The sequence below is a fragment of the Eptesicus fuscus genome, chromosome 17 (genome assembly GCF_027574615.1).
Source record: "Eptesicus fuscus isolate TK198812 chromosome 17, DD_ASM_mEF_20220401, whole genome shotgun sequence".
Lineage (NCBI taxonomy): Eukaryota > Metazoa > Chordata > Mammalia > Chiroptera > Vespertilionidae > Eptesicus > Eptesicus fuscus.
Genome location: NC_072489.1, coordinates 44451553 through 44473430, shown reverse-complemented (window position 1 = coordinate 44473430; position 21878 = coordinate 44451553). Strand labels below are relative to the sequence as shown.

Genomic DNA, 21878 nt, shown 5'->3' with positions numbered 1-21878 from the left:
AACTTCATTTCTTGCCATGCCCTGCAAATATTACCACAGCCCAGTGGCAAAGTAGTCAGCTTTGGGATTTAAGAGGCAAGATGATCATTAGCAATTTCTGCTAGTATGAAAAAAAAAGGGTTCTTTTATGTAAGTGATCCAGGTTCATACACGGTGGACCAAAGGTAAGTCAAATCCTTCGTTATATAATTGTTGTAGTCATCTGTCTGATAATGCAGAATTAAATTCAACAATGAATTCTCCAATTTTAAAAAAGGAAACTAAACCAGAATTAAGCAGGATTATGTTGACAAAATGCTGCAGTTAAACAACTGTTTATGGCCTCAAGCAGTGTCTGAGACATCTTTCTACTGATCAGCCCCCTCCTTCCCAGTTCACAGAATTCCCAAAGACAGTAATGCTAAAACCCTTTGTATCCTGATTATTATTTAAGAAAACATACTACAACAGTATATATGTTCATGGCCAGTTGGCATTCATTCTTTCATTGTGGTTGATTTAAGAATCTTTTGGCAACATTTTCCTTGGCAGCCTATGTATTTATAATTTTTAATTCTGGGACAGAGGTGGGAAAAGACAGTTATTTGTTCAGCACTAACAATCAGTGAGACTCTGTGCTAGGAACTCCACTTAACCAACAGCTCACAATGCCACAACTCTCCCACAACACAGGTAGCATTAACCCTATTGTTCACTTGCAGAAACTGAGACATGTGAGACCTTGCCCAAGGTCACAAAGCTAGTAGTCGGAGAGCAAGGATTTCAATGAAGTCTCTTGCTCCAAAGACTCTTTCCTTTCCAATAATATTAATAATGATATTAGATCGGAAGTTACTAATAAAAAAAAAATAGAAGTCAGGGTCAGTTGAACATTGTCCCTAGTCAGTGCCCCAGCACCCTGTTTAAAAGACAGCCACTTAGACTGGATCTGACAGTGGTGTTCCGGAATGTGGAGCCAGGGCCCCTGGGCCCTAGAACTGCCGTTCTGACTCACTTTGCAGCCAGAGTTCTGTGAGGTAAATGACTGGGAAAGCCCTAAGGTTCTCATTTGTTCCCAGCACACAGCCGGGCCCCTTTCAAGGAGCAAGCTAGAGTGGAAGGCCTTCCCGTGCCTTGGATCTCAGGTAACCTGGCGGCCTGTTCCCACACTCAAGTCATCTGGATGGCTGAGGCTGAAGGGGAATTCTAATTTTGAAGTAAAGAAATCTGAAGAAAGAGAATTTTATCAGAATAGGACAGCAACTTCCAGGCTTCTGGGGTAAGAGATAATGTCCAGATCTAAGGCCATTTTATTTCCAGGAGCTTTGATTAGAGACTGCTAGGCAGACACAGAACATCTACGATAAGAGACCTTTTTTTCCTCAGGCTGGCACAGGTATACTTAAATGTTTTAGAGTTCTGACACAAAAACAACACATACAACAGACTGGAATACTAACTCAAACCCAAAGCAAGGGGAATGCCACCATGAGAGTCAAACCAAGTACCTTCACGGCATGAACGTGAGGCTGGGCATCAGTAAAAGGATCCTGAAGTAATTATTTTGGGGAATTCCATGGGAAGAATTCCAAACTCAGAACAAAGATTTTTTTCAGAACTTTGCCAAGTAGAAATGCTAAGGATCAGTTAGCTGCCAGAAGCCAAGAATACTAGCTTATCTGTGTCCTGGGGCTGAACAAAGGCAGACGTGTAGCAAGCCGGCCCAGGCAAGAAAACATACCACTCCTAGTTTCTGAGGAGGACAAGCTTTATAAGACACGGGGCTTATTTCCTCTACACGGTCTCCATGAAAACCTGTGGATGCTTTCTTACTATTGAGTCTTCACAGAAAGAAGGCTAGGCTTTCAGCTCTTAAATGCAGTACGTAATCACTTGCTGAACACCAAAGGATGTATTTCAGAGAGAGAGGATCCTAACATATGTTGATATCTGACATTTAACAGATGAAAAACATGAGCTTCCGTGAAGTTAGGCAAGTCATTCAAGGACCCACACCTAGTAGGCAGTGGAACCAGCGTTTCAACCAGGCCTATTTGGCTCCAAAATGTCTTGAACACATAGGGAGGTAACATTTTGGTATCTTTTGTGACCCGATGTCACAGTCACATCCAGTCATCCAGGATATATCATGGGGATGAGAAGGGTGGACTACTGAACGAATTAGTCTTGCCCTGGAGGATTTGTTTATTTACCCAATTAGGAAGAAAAGATAGGAGACGCAGAAACAAACATAGGCACTTCATAATAAATATTGGAGGGGAGTAAAGACATTAAGTCCAAGAAGGGCTTGAACAAGGGAGGGTGTTGAGGGAGAGAATGACCAAAGAAAGGTTTAAGAGATGGGTATTAGCCCTGACTGGGTTGGCTCAGTGGGTAGAGCGTCGGCCTGCGGACTGAAGGGTCCCGGGTTCGATTCCGGTCAAGGGCATGTACCTTGGTTGCGGGCACATCCCCAGTAGGAGGTGTGCAGGAGGCGGCTGATCAATGTTTCTCTCTCATCGATGTTTCTAACTCTCTATCCCTCTCCCTTCCTCTCTGTAAAAAAAAAAAAAAAAATCAAAAAAAAAAAAGAGATGGGTATTAAAATAAGGTGTAGGGTTTGGGTGGGAAGATGAGCACACTGGAAAGGGCCAACCATGGCCAAAACCATGGAAACAAGGACACAAGGAGCATCCGAGAAAGGTGGAAGATGAAGCAAAGGTCAGCTGCAGGTAGACTGTGGAGGCCCTACAATGTGTGTCTTTACTGAGTACTCTGACCAGCACATTTTTTCTTTGGAATGACGACAGTAGGGCCAAAAATATCTAGGACAGGAATTTCTGGTTTACTAAGTATCTTGGGCTCTCTTTTTGCTTGTTTAATTATATTTACTACTAAAATGAGATAAATCTTTCAGCTGACTCTGTTATACTATGGGAGTGGGAGAGGTGGAAGGAAGAGATACCCTGGTCAATGTACAGTCTCAGTGTTTTAAAGAGAAATGAAAGTAGCAGAAGCTGAAACCACTTTACAACAGCTTCCTAAGGTTTCTGCCTCTTGCTTCTCTCATCCTCTAACAAAAAAAATCCTTTTGTGCTGACAATCACTCCTCAGTATTTATTACTTTCTTGGATGAACACTGCTGCCCTCTCCAGAGAGTACAGGGGTCTCTGAAACTCACTACTCACAGTGGGCCATCACTGATGGTTAATGGGCTATTGCTGGATATGCAAATTTAGCTTTATCAAATGTAATAGCAGCCTGTCTGCCCTCATACCAAAACGCAAGGTTTGCCCTAACCCAGTGGTCAGCAAACTGCGGCTCGAGAGCCACATGCGGTTCTTTGGCCCCTTGAGTGTGGCTCTTCCACAAAATACCACAGCCTGGGCGAGTCTATTTGAAGAAGTGGCGTTAGAAGTTTAAGTTAAAAAATTTGGCTCTCAAAAGAAATTTCAATCGTTGTACTGTTGATATTTGGCTCTGTTAACTAATGAGTTTGCCGACCACAGCCCTAACCGGTTTGGCTCAGTGGATAGAGCATCAGCCTGCGGACTGAAGGGTCCCAGGTTCGATTCCAGTCAAGGACACGTACCTCAGTTGCAGGCTCCTCCCTAGCCCAGGTCATAGTAAGGACGTGTGCAGGAGGCAACCAATTGATGTGTTTCTCTTACATCGATATTTCTCTCTGACTTTCCTTCTCTCTTCCACACTCTCTAAAAACCAATGGAAAAATATCCTTGGGTGAGGATTAAAAAAAACAAAACCACACCCACACACACAAAACAAACCAAAACGCAAGGTTCATCTTTCCTGCCCTAGAAACAGTTCAACCTCAACCAAACTGGCAAGTAGCCAAGAATTATATGAAAATTAGCAAGCCAAGCTCAGGGCTGTCCCCGGACACATTTCGTGTCTCCTAATGAACTGTTCTTTAAACCAAAGATTGGAATAACAACAAAAGGAGGGACAGAGGTCGCTCACACTACACGATACACACTCAGAACTTGGGAAGAGAAATCCATTAGGAAAATTAGTCTTCCGGGTCTCTACTAAGTCTGATTTCATCTTCCACTTTTATTTAAACTTTGGGCAAAACAAAGAGAGATGTGGTCCACATCAGGTGGAAAGGTGAATGCAAAGTGTGGCAGGCACACAGAAAAAACTAAAACGAAAGTCATTTTATTAAAGGCACTTCGACTCCGAGTCCCTGGAAGCAGTGCCTTAAACCAGACCCTCTAGGTTGAAGGTCATAAGAGCAATCATTTGCATTGTCCAGAGAGAGACCATCTTGGTTGTGCTTTTAGAGAAAAATCCACTTACCTGTTTTCTGTGCTCAGACACTCAGCAAAGTTATTTATTCTCGGGGTTACCTCCTCTTCTAAAGTTCACGCAATTTAAGGGCAAGATCCATAACTCTCACTTCTGTGTCCCTCACAATACCTTGCACAAAATAAGCCCTCAATAAAAGATTGTCACATGGTTGAACTAAAAAGAAGTTTGTAAAAATGAAGCTCATATAGCTGAATCCCCAAACATTAGCGTGGGTAACATTTTCCTGGCCATAGAAACCTGATAAACAGCTAAGAGATGAAGAAAGCACCTGGATATTACTACAGGGTTTGATTCTACTACGGGAAACCCTCTATGGACCTCATTATCTGTACGTCTCTAATTTCGCAGCTGAGGGATTTAAGTACTTAGGCCACCTCAAAAGCAAAAGTCCCGTCTTCAAGGGACTTGATCTAAACCCCCAACATTTGTTTTTTAGTTACAGTGAGTGGGACAAAGCTGCTCCTGGTTTTGTCTCCCATTCACCAGATAACTCCATAAGCAACACCTAGAAGTTGCCATTTCTGCATAAAGGATGGTGAAACTTAGTAAGATCTAGTTGGAAGCACAGTTCCCAGCACCATGCATTCCCTCATTTCCTGGATCTCATGTAAATCAAATATTACCTCCTCTCTCCTTAGGCTATGCGGTAACCAAATCTACGCCAGTTCTTAAGATTTCATGGTCGAAAACATTCAGACAGTTTATCACTCCCATAAGTTGTAAGAAGAGGGAAACTGCAGAAAAGGTGGCACTAACCAGTGAGAAACACAATAAATCATCTTTCTTGCAGAGAGCTCAAGGTTTATAAACTATTTTCATATCCATTTTAGTTGTTCCTTACGTCAGCTGGTGACAGGGCTAGACAGTTATTACAATCCCCACTTCTCAGAGGAGTCTATTGAAGGTCTGAAAGTGTGAACGACCCTGAAGTAAGATCTAGGGGACAGAGGTCTTCCCAGGGAGCCCCAGTGAGTAACACCCAGGGGGAAATTTACCTTTCAACTAGACTCTGTCAGGGCTCTCAACTAGACCAGCCATGCGACCACCTATTCTCACGACCCTGGGCCAATTACTGTTCTGAGCCTTCATTACTTCTGTTAGCATTGTCCAGAGACACCATCTCCCTACCCTCAAACCCCCGGCTCCCCCCCCCCCCCCCCCCAGCAGCCAATTCTGCCGATAAGAGGCCCATGTGGTCAAAGAAGTCTAAGGTCACTTTTGGAGATTTACTATGCACGTGCTCTACAGTTAAGCCTCTGAAGACTCCCACAGTTAAGCCTGTTCAGCTCTAAATCTGCTACATTTTGAATAGCGCAGACTCTCTTTCTTACTGAACTTCCTTTCATAGCACCATTATCTCTACAGTCTTTCAGCCTCCATATTCTATGTTCCATTTCTCCTTCAGCAGCCTTGTGCATCTGCTGTGAAACCCCTAATACTCTCTCTTGAGGGTGGGCACAGTCAGCCAGTCAGGGATCGGGCGGGGGGCAGGGGGAGGCGGACCACAGAGCTTGCACCCTTGGACAGCTTAAAAAGGAGAAAATACACTCATGGGGCCCTAGCCAGTTTTGTTCAGTGTTTAGAGTATTGGCCCTTGGACCGAAGAGTCGTGGGTTCAATCCCAATCAAGGGCACATACCCTGGTTGCAGGCTCGATCCCCAGCTGGGTCGGGACGTGGGAGGCAACCAATCAATGTGTCTCTCTCACACTGATTTTTCTCTCTGTGTATCTCTCCCCCACCCTTCCACTCTCTCTAAAAATCAATGGAAAGATATCCTCAAGTGAAGATTAACAAGAGAAAGAAAATGCACTCATGGGGTCTCCTTATTTTCCCGGATTTCTCTGAACATTTGTGCAATCTCAGATAAGGGGAGGGTTTTTTCCAAAAAGTTTCCCTACACTAGAAATTGAGGGCAAAAGTCGTAAGCTAATCTTTCACTTTAAGTACTGGGCAGAAGTCAGAAATGAATGTGTGCCAAACAAAATGACAAAGTTTTGAGGGGTGTGAAAAAGGTCTGCCGGGATTAGAATTCCACCACTAGACCTGTTCAAGGAAAAAGAGAGAAAGCTGTGGCTGGAGAAGCACTTTTGAAGGGTATTGTGTGCGTTTTTTTGTTTGTTTTTAATCCTCACCTGAGGGTAGACTGCCATTGATTTTTTAAAATATTTTTTGTTGATTTTTAGAGAGAAAAGAAGAGAAAGAGAAACATTGACATGAGAGTAGAATATCAATTAGCTGCCTCCTGCATGTCCCCTACCAGGGATCAAGCCTCCAATGCAGGCATATGCCCTAACCAGGAATCGAATCACAATCTTTTTATATACAGGACAACAGCTCCAATCAACTAAGCCATACCAGCCAAAGTGCATCCACTGATTTTTAGAGGGGGAAGGAGGGAGGGAGGGACGGAGGGAGGGAGGGAGGGGGGGGGGGAGGGAGGGGGGGGGGGGGGGGGAGGGAGAGAGAGAGAGAGAGAGAGAGAGAGAGAGAGAGAGAGGTGAAAGAAACATCAATTGGTTGCCTCCAGTACATGCCCCAACCAGGGATCAAACTCACAACCTAGGTAAGTGCTCTGACCGGAAATCGAACTCACAACCTTTCCATATACAGGATGATGTTCCAACCAACTGAGCCACCCAGCCAGAGATGGGGAGTGACTTTTTTAAGTAGCGGAATACTTAGTGAGGGTTAATTACTTATGAAAACTGAAGAGCTGTCATAATTAGTTGAATTTTTAATAGTTTTTACCCCAGGATCTAATTTAAATGGTTCCATGCAAGATCCTATCTTATAACAGTAAGAAATTATTGTCCCTGTTTTAGGGTACCATATGGGATGGTGTTTATTTTGAGGAGCAGAACCCTTTTATTTCTTAGACATTCAAATGGAACTATTTATGGTTGAAATAATGTGAAATCTACGATTTGCTTCAAAATAATTTCACTGGGGATGAATTAAAATGAAAGGGTCACCAAAGCCGGTTTGGCTCAGTGGATAGAGCGTCGCGGCCTGTGGACTCAAGGGTCCCAGGTTCGATTCCGGTCAAGGGCATGTACCTTGGTTGCGGGCACATCCCCGGTAGGGGGTGTGCAGGAGGCAGCTGGTAGATGTTTCTCTCCCATCGATGTTTCTAGCTTTCTATCCTTCTCCCTTCCTCTCTGTAAAAAATCAATAAAATATATTTTAAAAAAAAATGAAAGGGGAAATAGATAAAACAAGACTGTCCATGACAAAATTGCTGAAGTTGGTGATGGGTACATGGGTTAATTCTCTTTATTTTTATTAAAAGAACTAAGGAGCCCAGCTGGTGTGGCCCAGTGGTTGAGTGTCAACCTATGAACCAGGTCACGGTTTGATTTACGGTCAAGGCATATGCCCAGGTTGTGGAGCACGAAAAGCTCAAGTGATAAAAGAAAAAAATAGGTAAGCTGAACATCGTCAAAATTAAAAAGTTATGCTTCAAAGGATACCATCAAGAAAGTGAAAAAAAACACACATAAAAATTAAAAGGAGGAAATATTTGCAAATCATTTATCTGACAAAGGACTCATTAGGCTGAACTGTAGGATTCTTCAGTGGCTTAACTGTAGAGTATGGTCATCGTGAATCTCCAAAAGAGACCAAGACAGTAACTTCTTTAACCACATGGGCCTCTTATTGCAGATAATGGCTGCCTCAGGCAGTCTTTGTTGATTAGAAGAAGTAATGATAGAAGTAATGAAAGCTCAGAAAGGTAAAGCAGTTGGCCTAGACTCAGGAGAACAGGTGGTAACATGGTCAGAGCCTTAAATCTAGTTAAAAGGAAAATCTCCCCCTGGGCTGACCCCTTTCCCTTCAGATAAGGAACTTTAAAACAGGCCAAAAATCAAATAGATTTTTTTCCAAAGAATATATACAAATGGCCAATAAAAATGGAAAAGCTGTTCAATCACTAGTTATTAAGAAAATGCAAATCAAAACCAGAGTGAGGTACTACCTCCCATACACTAGATTGGTTATGATATAAAAGACAGACAAATGAAAAGGATGTGGAGAAATTGAAACCTTCATACATTGTTAGTGGGGATATAAAATGGTACAGCTGCTATGGAAAATAATCTGGCAGTTCCTCAAAAGTTAAACATAGATCACCCTAGCTGGTTTGGCTCAGTGGATAGAGTGTCGGCCTGTGGACTGAAGGGTCCAGGGTTCAATTCGGTCTAGGGCATATTCAGGTTGCGGCTTGATCCCCAGTAGGGGGTGTGCAGGAGGCAGCCAATCAATGATTCTCTCTCATCATTGATGTTTCTATCTCCCTCTCCCTTCCTTTCTGAAATCAATAAAAATATATTAAACAAACAAACAAAAAGGGTAAACATAGCTCTGGCTGGTGTGGCTCAGTTGGCTGAGCAATGTCCCATGCATTAAGAGGTGGCCGGTTCGATTCCCGTCAGGACACATGTCCCAGTTGCAAGCTCGATTCCCAGTAGGGGGAGTGTAGGATGCAACAGTCCATCAACTGATGAAGAGATAAAATGTGTTACACCCATACAATGGGAATAGTAATCGGCCATAAAAAGAAATGAAATACTGACACATGCTACAGCATGGATATACCTTGCAAAAATATTATGCTTAGTGAAATCAGCCAGTCACAAAATACCACATGGTGTATGATTCCATTTACTAAAACCACTGAATTGTACAATCTAAAAGGATGATTTTTATAGTATCTGAATTATATCTCAAAAAGCTTAAAAAAAAAAAAACGGCCTCAAAAACCATTTTTACCTCAGAACAGGATGACAGGATGTACCAAATGGAGGTTGGGGTCAGATGTCAAGCAGCCCCAGAGAGCGCCTCACCTCAGTACAGTACACCGTGTTCTGCATGTGGTCTAGCACTGTGGTCAGAATGGACGATGAACCACAACTCCCACTCTCGAGACATCACACTTCCTTGCTGGTGGTAACCCTCCACTCTTTGCTCTACTCAAGAGAACAACAATGATGTACAAATCAGAATAATAGTATATATTCTAACTTACCTGCTCTACAATTTCGTTCTTTATTATTAGAAAACAATTGCTGGAAAAACACCTCTCATCTGATGATACGGAAAATAACGCGCATGTCTTTTGGACTAGGAATTAACCAAAATATATTCTTAAATTCCTCCACTGGAAACAGATCTTGGGTCAGTCAAGAAACAGGGAAGCCTTAAAGGTTCCCCAAACATAATAACATAATAAGGGAGATTAGCATTTACTAATTACTAGGTGGCAGGTACTGTTCTAAGTGCTTTGTAAGTATTAATTCAATTTATCCTCACAATAACCCTATAAGCTAGGTGCTATTATCCCATTATACAGATGAGAAAACTGAGTTAACTAACTAGTCCAAGATTATAGGGAGGTAGTGTGCCTCCAGAGTCTGTACTCTCAGCAATGTTACTTCCAAGGGTCCCTTCTTCTGGGATGATCATCATATATAGGTGGTTGGTTGGGCCAGCATGCAATTAGACTTGTGTGTTGCATAGCAACTGGGCGACATTTTGCTCCAGGGCACCTGCCTGACATTTTCCAGGAGACAACAGACCACTTCCTTCTGCACCCGGGCAGGCATTTCTATACTCCTCCAGCTACAGGCTCCCTGTCCTTAGGTGAATCCTCTTCCTCAGCAAATGGAACCATGGGCTTGCAGACGGAAGTAAAGTGAAATGTTCCCCAAGTGCTCATGTTAAGAATCAGAAGGAACCTCTTCAAGGATATTCACAGGACATAGGTCAAGAAATGTTGCTTACACTTTGGGGAAATGAGCCCTTGCATACCCTAGTAACGGGAATGTAAACTGATAGAACCACTGTGGAGAGCAACTTGGCACTACTGAACCCAAATTTCCTATCCCATAACGTCACAATCCCCAACGCCACTTCTAGGAATCTAGCACAGCTACAGAAAGAAATTAAGTACAACAATGTTTACCTGGCAAAAACTTGGACACAAGGCATGTTTATCTATAAAGGAGTGATTAAATAAATAAAGGCCTAATGCAATAACATATAGGCATTTAAAAAACATTAGAGGTGCGCTGGCCGGTTTGGCTCAGTGGACCGAAGGGTCATGGGTTCGATTCCCCAGGCTTGATCCCAATCAATATGTCTCTCTCACATAAATGTTTCTCCTCTCTTCTTTTCTCTCTTCTCTCTCTCTCTCCTTCTCTCTCTCTCTCTCTCCTCTCTCTCTCTCCCCCTACCCTCCACTCTCTCTCTAAAAAAAAAAAAAAAAAAAAAATCAATGGGAAAAATACCTTCAGGTGGGGATTAAAAAGAAACACCCAAAAAAATTGGATGTAATTTTTAAAATGTTTAAAAATTTTAAAAAAATCAGAGGTATAATGCAACATATTCAGGTTTTAAAAAGTGCATGTTATAAATTACCCCATTTTTGTTTTAAAAAATGAAAGGCAATAAAGAACCCTATACATACCACCAACTTTACATTTATTTATAGGAGTTATTTATATATATATATTTATATATACACACATACACATATGTGTATATATAAATAAATGTATATATGTGCATTTATTACTAAAGTTTGGGGCAAAAGTAGGTTTACAGTTATAATACAAATAATACAATAATAAATAATAATACAAAATAAACTGTGTTTTGTGTACTCACAACTGTAAACCTACCTTTGTCCACCCTGTATATCTATAAATTGGCAGCATAAGCACAAAAACCACCAAAAATACACACCAAACCACAGACTTTCACCTTTTACTCTAAGCATTGTTGTATTTCTAGATAATTTAACATTGTTTGGGACATGTGTTATTTTTGTGTAATTAAAAACTGATGTGAGCCCGGCTGGTGTGGCTCAGTGGTTGAGCATCGACCTATGAACCAGGAGGTCATGGTTCAATTCCCAGTCAGGAAGTTGAATATATATACATATATATGTTTAAAAAATAAGAAAAAAGCACACAGGATGATGAACTTCTCACACTATTCAACTCTCACACTATTCAACTCTCACACTATTCAACTACTAAAGAGCTACAATGCTCCAACATCCCAGTGTAAAAAGCCAAATATTAACTTTCTCACCCAAAGAAGCCACTAAAGGGAAAATTCTAAGTCCTGACCAATAAATGAAGCTATGGAGTTCTATTTTTGTTTAGTTTTATTTTATTTTTTAATACATTTTTATTGATTTCAGAGAGAAAGGGAGGAGAGAAAGAAACATCAACGATGACAGAGAATCATTAATCAGCTGCCTCCTGCATGCCCCACACTGGGGATGGAGCCCACAACCCAGGCATGTGCCCTACCTGGGAATCAAACTGTGACTTCTTGGTTCATAGGTCGATGCTCAACCTCTGAGCCACGACGGCCGGGCAATAAATGAAGCTGTGGAGTTTTTTTTTTGTTGTTTCTATGTTAGGTTGGTTTTTAATGGAGTGAAACTGCCAATTTTAGGTGAGGAACATAATTTAGGAAAGGGTGAACAAAAAAAGCATGTAGAATTATGAAAAACATGAATACTTTCACCATGAACAGATGCCTCTGATCTGCAAGAATGTTTAATGAAACAGTGTTATGACATAAGATCTGTCTTGCTTGACACTTAAAAATAAAAACAGACATGTTTTTATAACTTGACTCTAGGTCCCACACCCTTTGCAGCCACAAATATCCTTGCATCGTCTTCCGCTCTCTTTTACCTCTTCCAAAACAAGTTTAAATTAAATTCTTTAAAACACCTAAGATCATGAATCAAAACTTAGCTGTGGCCCTCTGAGGGAGATGATGGCACTAGGAACAGAAGATACATACACAGCTCATCTGCTTTCCCACAGAAGAAAGTACGGAAAGAAGAAAACCAAAAGTAAATAAATCAAGGCCATGGGAATGTAGCTGAGTAAGTAAGAGCATCCCATGCAAGACTGGCGATCTACAAGTCTGGGAGAATGACCTACTTTAATTCCCACACTGGGAAAGCCCAGAATTGTATCAACAAGCCGTAGAATTCAATAGGATGAGATATGTTTCCTTCCCCTCTCCTTACTTCCCAGATTGCAATGTTCTCTATTTATTTGTATTTCTTTGTTTGTGGTTTCCACATTGCAAGCAGTTTTTTGGCCAGACTTTGCTCCACCTAGTGGAAATACAAAGGATGGTCCAAAAGGGAGGTGCCCACAGCCAGACATCAGCCTGCCTGCTGTATGCCACTGAGTAGACAGGTCAGCAGAACCCACTGTCACTACGCCCTGTCACTCAGTGGCTGCTCGGACGGTCTCTGAACTTATAGTTGGATCGGTGGTCGTGGCAGTGCCCACAACTGGGTTGAAGGGTAAGAAATAAACCCACCTGGGTCCTGATGGTCCCTCAAGCGTTATTCCTAACAATTTATGACAGGAAAGAGGCCCTCTAGGGCATAGGGATGGCCAGGAATTCCAAAGGCAGTTGGAATTTTGTACCCAAAGCCATGTAAAGTAGCCACAGTATTTATAAGAGTTGCTGGCTAGTGCCCAACATCCACAATGAGCTGTATCCTGAGGCCTGCGGGAGAAGGCTCTCCTCTAGACACGGCCTTCCTGACGTGCAGGAGTCAGCTTCCCTCCTGGTGACCCTGAAAACACCTAATAGTTTCTGCAGGCTGAGCGTGTATGAGAACATGCAAACGTCCGTGAGGCTGAACATGAGGGCAGAGCCAAGACTTGGAAGGGGGAGAGGAAAAAGTTCTAAGAACATGACTCAGTTCCGATTAGGGCCATGGAGGACACTGAGAAAAGAAAGTAACTGGCCATCAGCTTCTCTGGGGCGAAAACAAACATGTTCTTCAAATAAAACCACAAAGGCAGCCCAAAGCAAGGGAAAAGAAAGTTCAAGACTGGGTGGCTAAGGGAGGGCTCACCTGCTTTCTAAACCACAGACTAAAAAAATATGCTTTTTTCAAAATGTCTGATGTTGGCTGACAAAGTAGGGCTGACTGGTAACATGTCAACAAATCTGAGAGTAATCAAGATTCAGGATTTAAAGCTTTAAGTTATCCCACCTAAAATGTGTTGCCAGAGGGTATTTCATACACTTCACAATGCTGTGCTCTCTCTTTATAGGAAAGCTGACCTCGAACCCTGTGATAATTAAGTAGGATCTAGTAAGAAACCAGAGTTTCTCAACCTTGGCCCTACTCACAACAAAGACAATTCTTTGTCGAGAGGGACCATCCTGAGCACTTGTAGGATGTTTAGCAGCATCACTGACCTTCACTCACTAGATGCCGGTAGCACCCCCAAACTGTCACAAACCAAAAATGTTTCCAGACACTGACTAATGTCCTCTGGAAGCAGCAAAACTGTCCCCAACTGAGAACCACTACTCGGAACACACAGATTCACCATGAAAAGTGACCTACATAGCTAAAAGATAACAGGGACAAACCTAACCTCAGTGATGGAATAGAATCAAGGAAGTCACTTTCGAATCTCAGTTTCCCAACTTAGTTTGGGAGTTGATAATTACTTACCAACCACAATGTACTCTGAGGACCACCAATATTAACAGTAGTGATAATTATTATATTTGATAACCATTAAGCACATTCCAAGAGCCTTACATATATTGTCTTTTCACCTCAGGACAAACCCATTAGGTTTATTTACTTATTACTCCCATTTTATAGATGGGGAAACTAAGGCACAAAGAGGTTAGATAATTTGCTCAAGGATAGTTAAGTAGAAGAGTCAGGTTCAGGACTCAGGTGGGCTACCCCCAGAGCTCGTGACCTCACCACTGTGTTAGACTGTACCCCATGCCCTCATTGGAAAGCTGTTAGACTTGCATCATCCAATATGTAGTAAGTAGCCACATGTAGCTATTTCATTTAAATTAATTAAAATAAATATCACACCACTTTGGAAAACAGTTTGGCAGTTCCTCAAAAGATTACATATAGAGTTACCCTATGACCCAGCAATTCCACAGTTAGGTACATACCCAGGAGAAATGAAAACATATGTCTACACAAAAACTTGTACACGCATGTTCACAGCAGCATTATTCATAATAACCCAGAAGTGGAAACAGCCTAAATGACCGTCAATTTAGGAACGGATAAATAAAATGTGGTACATTCATACAACTGAATATTAATCGTCCACAAAAAGGAATAATATACTGACATATGTGGTGATAAGCTGATCTGTCAACGTTCATGAATCTTAAAAACATTATGCTAAGTGAAAGCCAGTCACAAAGGACCACATAAGTGTATGATTGCGTTTATATAGACCGTCCAGAATAGGCAAATCCATAGAGATAGAAGTAGATTAGTGGTTGTCAGGGGCTGGGGGAGGAGGGTGGGAAAAGGAGAGAGACTGCTAATGGCTATGAGGCTTCTTTATGGGGTGATTGAAAGTGTCCTAAAATTAGATAGTGGTCATGGTCACACAACTCTGTAACTTACAAAAAGGCATTTTATGTACACTTTAAAAGGATGAATCTTTTGACATGTTAATTATATCTCAAGAAAGTTGATATAAAAAACTAAATGTCATTAAAAATTCAGTTCCTCAGTTATCCTAGCCACATTTCAAATACGCAAGAGCCACCCGTGGATAAGTGGCTACCAAAATGAACAGTGCAGAAAGATAATTTCCTCCAACATCACAGAACATTCTACTGGATAAGCACTGCATCAATGAATGGGTAAAAGGCCTCCTTTACCATCTAACTACTTTTCAAGTCTCACTACGTCCACACTCCTCACACCCACATAGGAAGATTCCGTCTCCATAGGAAGATGCCTCCTCCAAATGCATGCTCCATTTTCTCTCTGGAATGGGCTTCTCCCCTTCCTGGTCTATAGACATTCTGCTTATCCTTTATCCTTCAGAGCACGTCCAAAAGCCTCTTCCCTAACCCCCACCTTCCCCTGGCCCTAGCAGAACCAGTTGCTCCCACTGGCCTTTGTTTGCACTTCCATTACAACATTGATCCCTCTGGATTACAAATCATTGTGTGTGCTATCTGTCTTTCCCACAAGATGACCAGTTCCTTGAGGACAGGGAGTCTGTTACTTATTTGAGGGTTCCCAATGCCTAGCGATAATAAAGGCCTGCTGCAGAGTAGACATTTCGGTATATGTTGCTGAATTCTACTGAAAGGATTTACAGAAACTCAAGGTATTGATTTTCAACAATTGTTCACTTTGGTGTGTAAAACAGACTAAGAAAATGAAGGAAAGAGGATTCGAATCTGAAGTCTCCTATCCCATTATTCTACAAGGAGTGTTGGTGATTGCACTGAAATGCCATTTTTAAGAAAGAAAGGCTTCTGGACTGAAAACTGGGGCAATGTAGGTGAGTAAAGGAGGGAATTAGGGGCCAATGGGTATACTATTGAGAGTGGGGGGGAAACTGCAGGGACGAGGGCCCCCATCCAATTCAAAGATTTAAGTATGGCAGAGGAAAAGGAATGACTGCATCTCTAGAGATTTGTGCCCAGGCCATTGGTTGAGTCACTTCATGGAAAAAGACTTCTTTACTAAATCTTTATTTTAGATAAGATAGCCAGGTTTTTCTGGTTAAGCCTAATCAAAAAGAGAAAAAAGAAATCTATGTTATCTCAATCATAATTTAACTGGAAGAGACAAATGCCAAGGCCTTACTATTTAGAGACCTTACTGTTTTTTTTATTCTCTATGGATTCAAGGACTCATAACTGAATTGCAATAACCTATAGGTGAGTTAAGTCTAAGTTCCTAACCACAGAAGTGAGCTAAGCTAATGAACTTTTCTGGGCCAGGATAGCAAGAAATGGCTGTTCCAGGGCAGAGCTATTAAGAGGGAAAGCAAGCACCTAAATATCATGTTTTTCGTATATTAAATGCATATGGAAAAAAAAAAGTTGTACTTAATAGAGCCATTTCAAGGGGGGAAAATGCAATAAGGTACCCATACCATTTCAACAAGGAGTAAGTGTGGAGAGTCCTCCTCAATTCAGAGTTAGCTGGAAGTCACTTGTTGAAATAAGGACAGTGCGTACCTGAAGTAGGTCCTGTGCCAAAATGGTCTCTGAATTTTTTTTTCTTTACTGATTTCTACAAGCCAAAAATCAACAAAAACCAAATTGACTAAACTGCGGTAAATTCAGAGTTAATAATTATATACTAGCTTCCATTCCAAAAGTTAAAAATTCAAAACACAAATCTCACTACAGATATACAGTATTCTCTGACAAAGAGACAGGGTATTAAGGAGGAGGAAAGGGGTCAGGAAGAGGGAGAAGACTCATTACAAAAACCTTCCCTTCTCTGCAGGAACTGGAACCACATAATGGCTGCTGGTCAGTGCATCCATCCAAATGGAACAAAGTACAAAAGCCACCCTGTCCCCAAAATAAGTATTGGAAGTGCCAGAGACATGATAAGAAAATAGCCCGTGCTCCACAAACTGCTATTAGGACAGGACACGGATGATCCTCTCCCACATTTTCTCCCAGGCTTGCATGACATGGTAAGGAACCTCCACTTGCCATGCTTCCTCCTGCTAAAGAAATGGATGTTTCCCACCACTGACTATGAGGTCTACCACTCCCCTCCAATAGAGTGAGGCAGTCCACAGACCCTGGGCACCCACCTCCGAAGGCTCAACATTCCTCAATCAACCCTTTAGCAATGCTATTTCTTCATTGGTAACTGGATAGACAGGTGCAAAGGAAAAACAACCGTTTGTTCTATGTTTTGTTCTGTCAGCATTTATACTTAATTGTACCAGTCCAAACGGTTGTGACTTTTCGAATGGACAAAGAAAATTTATTTCTCCTGCTAGTTTGATTTTAACTGGGAAAATAAAGAGCCCCAACATAGCCTAAAACGAAAGAGTTCAGACTTAGAAAAGGGAATATACTGGCTCAGAAAATGAGCTCTATTACGTTCACATGTTATTTCTAATATACATAAATATACTCTGAAGAAAAAAACAGGACACTTCAATCGATAAATGAATAAGCAAATTGTGGAACAGCCATACAGTGGAGTATTACACAGCCATAAAAAATAACTAAGTACCGGTTCATGCTACAACATGGATGAATCTGGGAAACATTATGCTAAGGGAAGAACCCAGACACAAAAGGCCACACTGTAGAATTGCATTTATATGAAATATTCTGAATAGGCGAACATACAGAGACAAAAAGCATATTGGTGGTTGCCAGGGATGGGGAAAGTGGGGAATGGGGGGAACTGCTTAATGGGTAGGGGGGTTTCTTTTGGGATGTTTTGAAACAGATAAGAGGTGGTGGTTGCACAACATTGTTAATATGCTAAATGCCACTGAATTTTTCACTTTAAAATGGCTAAGTGGTTTTAAATAGCGTATGTGAATTTCACCTCACTTAATCTTTAAAATAAAGAATACTAATGGATAAAACAAAGATGCATACAGTATGTAAATAGGCAGCCCATGAACTCCTAAGGGAAAAGATAAGCATTTTTTGCTGGGACTCTGCTGCTACTCTTGATCACAACGCAAGGTTCAAGTACTAGGCTGTATAGATTCTGCCATCATGTGTGTGTGTGTGTGTGTGTGTGTGTGTGTGTGTGTGCATGTGTTTCTGAAAAGACAGGGAAGGGAACAGAAAGTGAAGAAAATAGAATGGGAAAGCCTTGCCAAACGCAAGAAAAGGAGGGGTCATTACCCCTAGCGCACCCCACCCAACTTGGCATTAGGAGTAATGCTCCCATTAAGGTTTCGAAATGCCAGCCAGAGCTGGAATCCACACAAGCCAGCTCCTCTGCCTGAATAAAAAGCAAGCCACCTAGCAAGAAAAGCTCCGTTTGGGGTGCTCCGTTTGCTGCCCGTATTGGCATCAGCACCACCGTTTGCTCAAAAGCCTTAGGCTAGCCCAGATCAGCGTCAGCGACCGGCTCTCCCGGGCCGGCCAGCCTAACAGTAAAAGCTTATGAGAACTCAAGTGTGCCCCCCTCCTGAGGGGGCCCGGCCTACTTCATCCCACCTGCCTTCCAAGAGTCCCTCCTCCAACCCCTAAACTCCAGCACTATGAAAAATGGTGCCCTCAGAACATGCCCCTGTCCCAGCCTGAAATAAATACCCTCTCAGCGCCTCCTCCCTCAGGCTGGCTCGGGAGCCCACGGCCCCGACCCGCACCCGCACGGACATACACGCGGCACCGCTGCCCAGAGACTTGCTCCACGGGGAACACGAATGCACCCCACCTGCCCCAGCTTGGCACCACTATCCAGTCACAGACATCCCAGCCCACCTGACCTCACAGCCGTCTCAAAGGCCCGCACTCGCTTGGCACCGTGCCTCTGCCAACCTCCCAGACACCAAAACAGGTGTCCCTCAGCTAAACACCGACGCCCCCTTAGGTCCTGTCCACGCCACGCATAGGGGTCCCCTCTCGGGACCCCTCAACTCTTGGCAGCAACCCTCTTCAGCCCCCTCCAGCTAGCAGCGAGGCCGTCTCCAGCCTCCCCTAGCCAGGCCTCAACGACCCCCAGGCTCCCAGCCGCGCCCGGACGCCCCCTCCCCCTTACCTGCGGGGGTTCAGCCCCGGCTGACAGGGGGCTGGGCAGCGCCTGGAGGAGCAGGAGCGCCATGCCACCCAGGAGCCTTCTCCTCTCCATCCCCCTCCTGCTCCTGCTCCTCCGCCACGGCGCCGCCGCCACCCTCCTCCTCCTCCCTCTCCACCTCTCTCCTCTTCTTCCTTCTTCCCTTCTTTTCCTGTTTCACTCTCCCCTCCCGCTTCCGGCTCTGCTCCACCCCAGCCAAAACACGCCCCCCCCCACCAAACACTGGGGAGGTTCTCCAGTTCCAGCGTTTCATTGGCCCGTGCCCTCCGCCCATTCATCCAAGTGGCTGTCGATCAAACCGAAGTCCCGCCCCCTGTTGAAGTCCCGCCCCATGAAGACGGAAAGCCAGAAGGACCCAGCCAATGAAAAGTAGGAGGAAGCTGGGCCATCTTGGGTGCTGCCAGCCGGGGTAAATGCTGGGGGTCCGAAGTCGCTCCGGTCGGGGGGCGGGGCCACCTCGAACGCGTGGTACTGAAAAGTCGAATTCGGATATAGCCATCTTGAGTGTGGCGGAAGTACTAGATTGCCACAGTTTAGCAAAGAAAGACAGAGGGTATGATGATTCGAAATGGTGTTGGCAAATGTTATTTTTTTAAGAAGGTAGCCGGGCGCTCCTAAAGAACAAAACAACTGCAATCTAAAAAATTTTTTGATATCTTTTGTCTTGAAGCACAGCCTCAGTACCAGGGTCCCTCTGCCGGTCTCAAACTGGCCAAGCAATAGCCTTAGGGCAACTTGCAGTTCCTTTGAGACAGTGCCTTTCGCTGAGGCGCAGTGCTTCGTCACCACAACTTCCAGGGACAAAATTCTAGTCACTCGACCACAAAAATAGCTCTGAAACCCACCCCAAAGGCTTTCACCCATGTTCTCCTCTTCCTGGCTAAACACAAATGGTCTCCTTTCACACACCACAACAAGGGTGCTCTACCACCCCCACCCCCACCCACACACACACACACACACACACACACACACACACACACACACACAACACCGTTTTTGTCTCATGGCTTTCCCTCAGTGGATAGAGCATGGGCCAGTGGACTGAAGGGTCCCGGGTTTGATTCTGGTCAAGGGTGCCTACCTCGGGTTGCAGCTACCTCGGATTGTGGGGAAGCAATCAATTGATGTGTCTCTCTCACATCGATGTTTCTCTCTGTCTCTCGCCCTTCCCTTCCATTCTCTCTAAAAATCGATGAAAACATATCCTTGGGTGAGGATTAAGCGCCCCCGCCCCCCTTAAAAAAAACTACCTACAAGATATATAGTCCAAACTTCTCAATATGGTCCTGTGTCCTGGTTCCTGCATACTTCTCTTTATCTCACCTGCCACCCACACATTCTGCTCACACTGGGACACTTAGGAGATCCTCAATGTGCTGTGTTACATGATACACTTACCGTCATTTACACATTACACATACAAACTCCTAGTTCCCGCCCCCTTGTTTCTTCTTCTGGATTCACATAACACTCCCCCACAGTGTATCTAATCTGCATCTGACTGGCTGACCCCTCCTACTAAATTTGCAGCTTTTTATTTATTTTTAAATATATATATATTTTATTGATTTTTTTACAGAGAGGAAGGGAAAGGGATAGAGAGTTAGAAACATCAATGAGAGAGAAACACCGATCAGCTGCCTCCTGCACACCCCCTACTGGGGATGTGCCCTGCAACCAAGGTACATGCCCTTGACTGGAATTGAACCTGAGACCCTTCAGTCCACAGGCTGATGCTCTATCCACTGAGCCAAACCAGCTAGGGCAAATTTGCAGCTTTTTATACAGCACACCAAGTCTTACTCATTTCCTAAGAAATCCCTACAACATCCTGTATAGGACCCAACTATGAACTTAATGATAGTAAAATGAAATGAAGACCCATGACAGAGAAACCAGCTGCCTGTAGCTGTAAATTTCCTCTCAAAGCATTATATACAGCCTGGCCCAATCTGGCCTATGCCTGAGCCCACAGGGAGTTCGTTCTTGGCTTTAAGTGGTGGCAAAGTGGGAAACAGGTACGAGCGAAGAAAATTGGTTTTGCCCCAACGTAAGAATGTCCATAGTTCTACCTCTGTCTTGATCCTGCCTTCCCAAGTGCTGCAAAAGGTGACAAGTGTTTTTGTCAACCTCAAGTTTCTTAGAAATGTATCTACTCCACAATCAAGCTCCCTAGGGGATAAATAAAGATTGAGTACTGAGACATGAAAACATGCTCAAAATCACTAATCGTCCAAGAGATGCAAATCAAAACAACAAGGAGGTACCATCTCACACCTGCCAGAATGGCTATCATCAACAGATGAACAAACAAGTGCTGGCGAGGATGTGGAGAAAAAGGAACCCTCCTTCACTGCTGGTGGGAATGCAGACTGGTGCAGCCACTGTGGAGAACAGTACGGCGTTTCCTCAAAAAATTAAAAATGGAACTTCCATTTGACCTAGTAGAAACCAGAAACACCAGTCAAAAAGGATATATGCACCCCTATGTTCATAGCAGCACAATTTACAATAGCTAAGATTGGGAAACAGCCTAAGCGCCCATCAGCAGATGAGTGAATTAGAAAGCGGTGGTACATTGCCCTAGCTGGTTGGTTTGGCTCAGTGGATAGAGCGTCAGCCTGCGGACTGAAGGTCCCAGGTTCAATTCTGGCCAAGGGCACATGCCCAGGTTGTGGGCTCAATCCTCAGTAGGGGGTGTGCAGGAGGCAGCCAATCAATGATTCTCATCATTGATGTTTCTATCTCTCTCTCCCTCTCCCTTCCTCTCTGAAACCAATAAAGAAATATATATATTTTTAAAAAGAAAACTGTTGTACATCTACACAATGGAATATTACCCTCCTATAAAAAAGAAGGAACTCTTACCATTTGCAACAGCATGGATGGATCTGGACAGCATTATGCTAAGCAAAATAAGCCAGTCAGAGGAAGATAAATATCACATGACCTCACTCATTTGTGGAATATAA

At 43.3% G+C, this 21878-nt stretch overlaps 1 protein-coding gene and 1 long non-coding RNA gene across 4 annotated transcripts in view; one reads left to right on the top strand and one right to left on the bottom strand.

Annotated features, from left to right (window-relative positions):
- Positions 1 to 19051, bottom strand: part of WBP1L (WW domain binding protein 1 like) — a 55512-nt gene extending 36461 nt beyond the window's left edge. For 2 of the 3 annotated variants that reach the window (XM_054729132.1, XM_054729131.1), the window contains exon 1: positions 18868 to 19051. In XM_054729132.1, coding sequence (XP_054585107.1) covers positions 18868 to 18957 — 90 coding nt within the window. In that variant the 5' untranslated portion in view covers positions 18958 to 19051. Of the gene's footprint in view, positions 1 to 9157; positions 9281 to 18867 lie in introns of all 3 variants that reach the window. The other variant, XM_054729133.1, reaches the window with a different exon arrangement.
- LOC114232493 (uncharacterized) lies at positions 1069 to 17516 on the top strand. Its single transcript, XR_008558790.1, has 3 exons — positions 1069 to 1258; positions 15530 to 15664; positions 16624 to 17516. It is a non-coding gene; the product is annotated as an uncharacterized LOC114232493 (long non-coding RNA).
- Positions 19052 to 21878: the final 2827 nt, after the last annotated feature.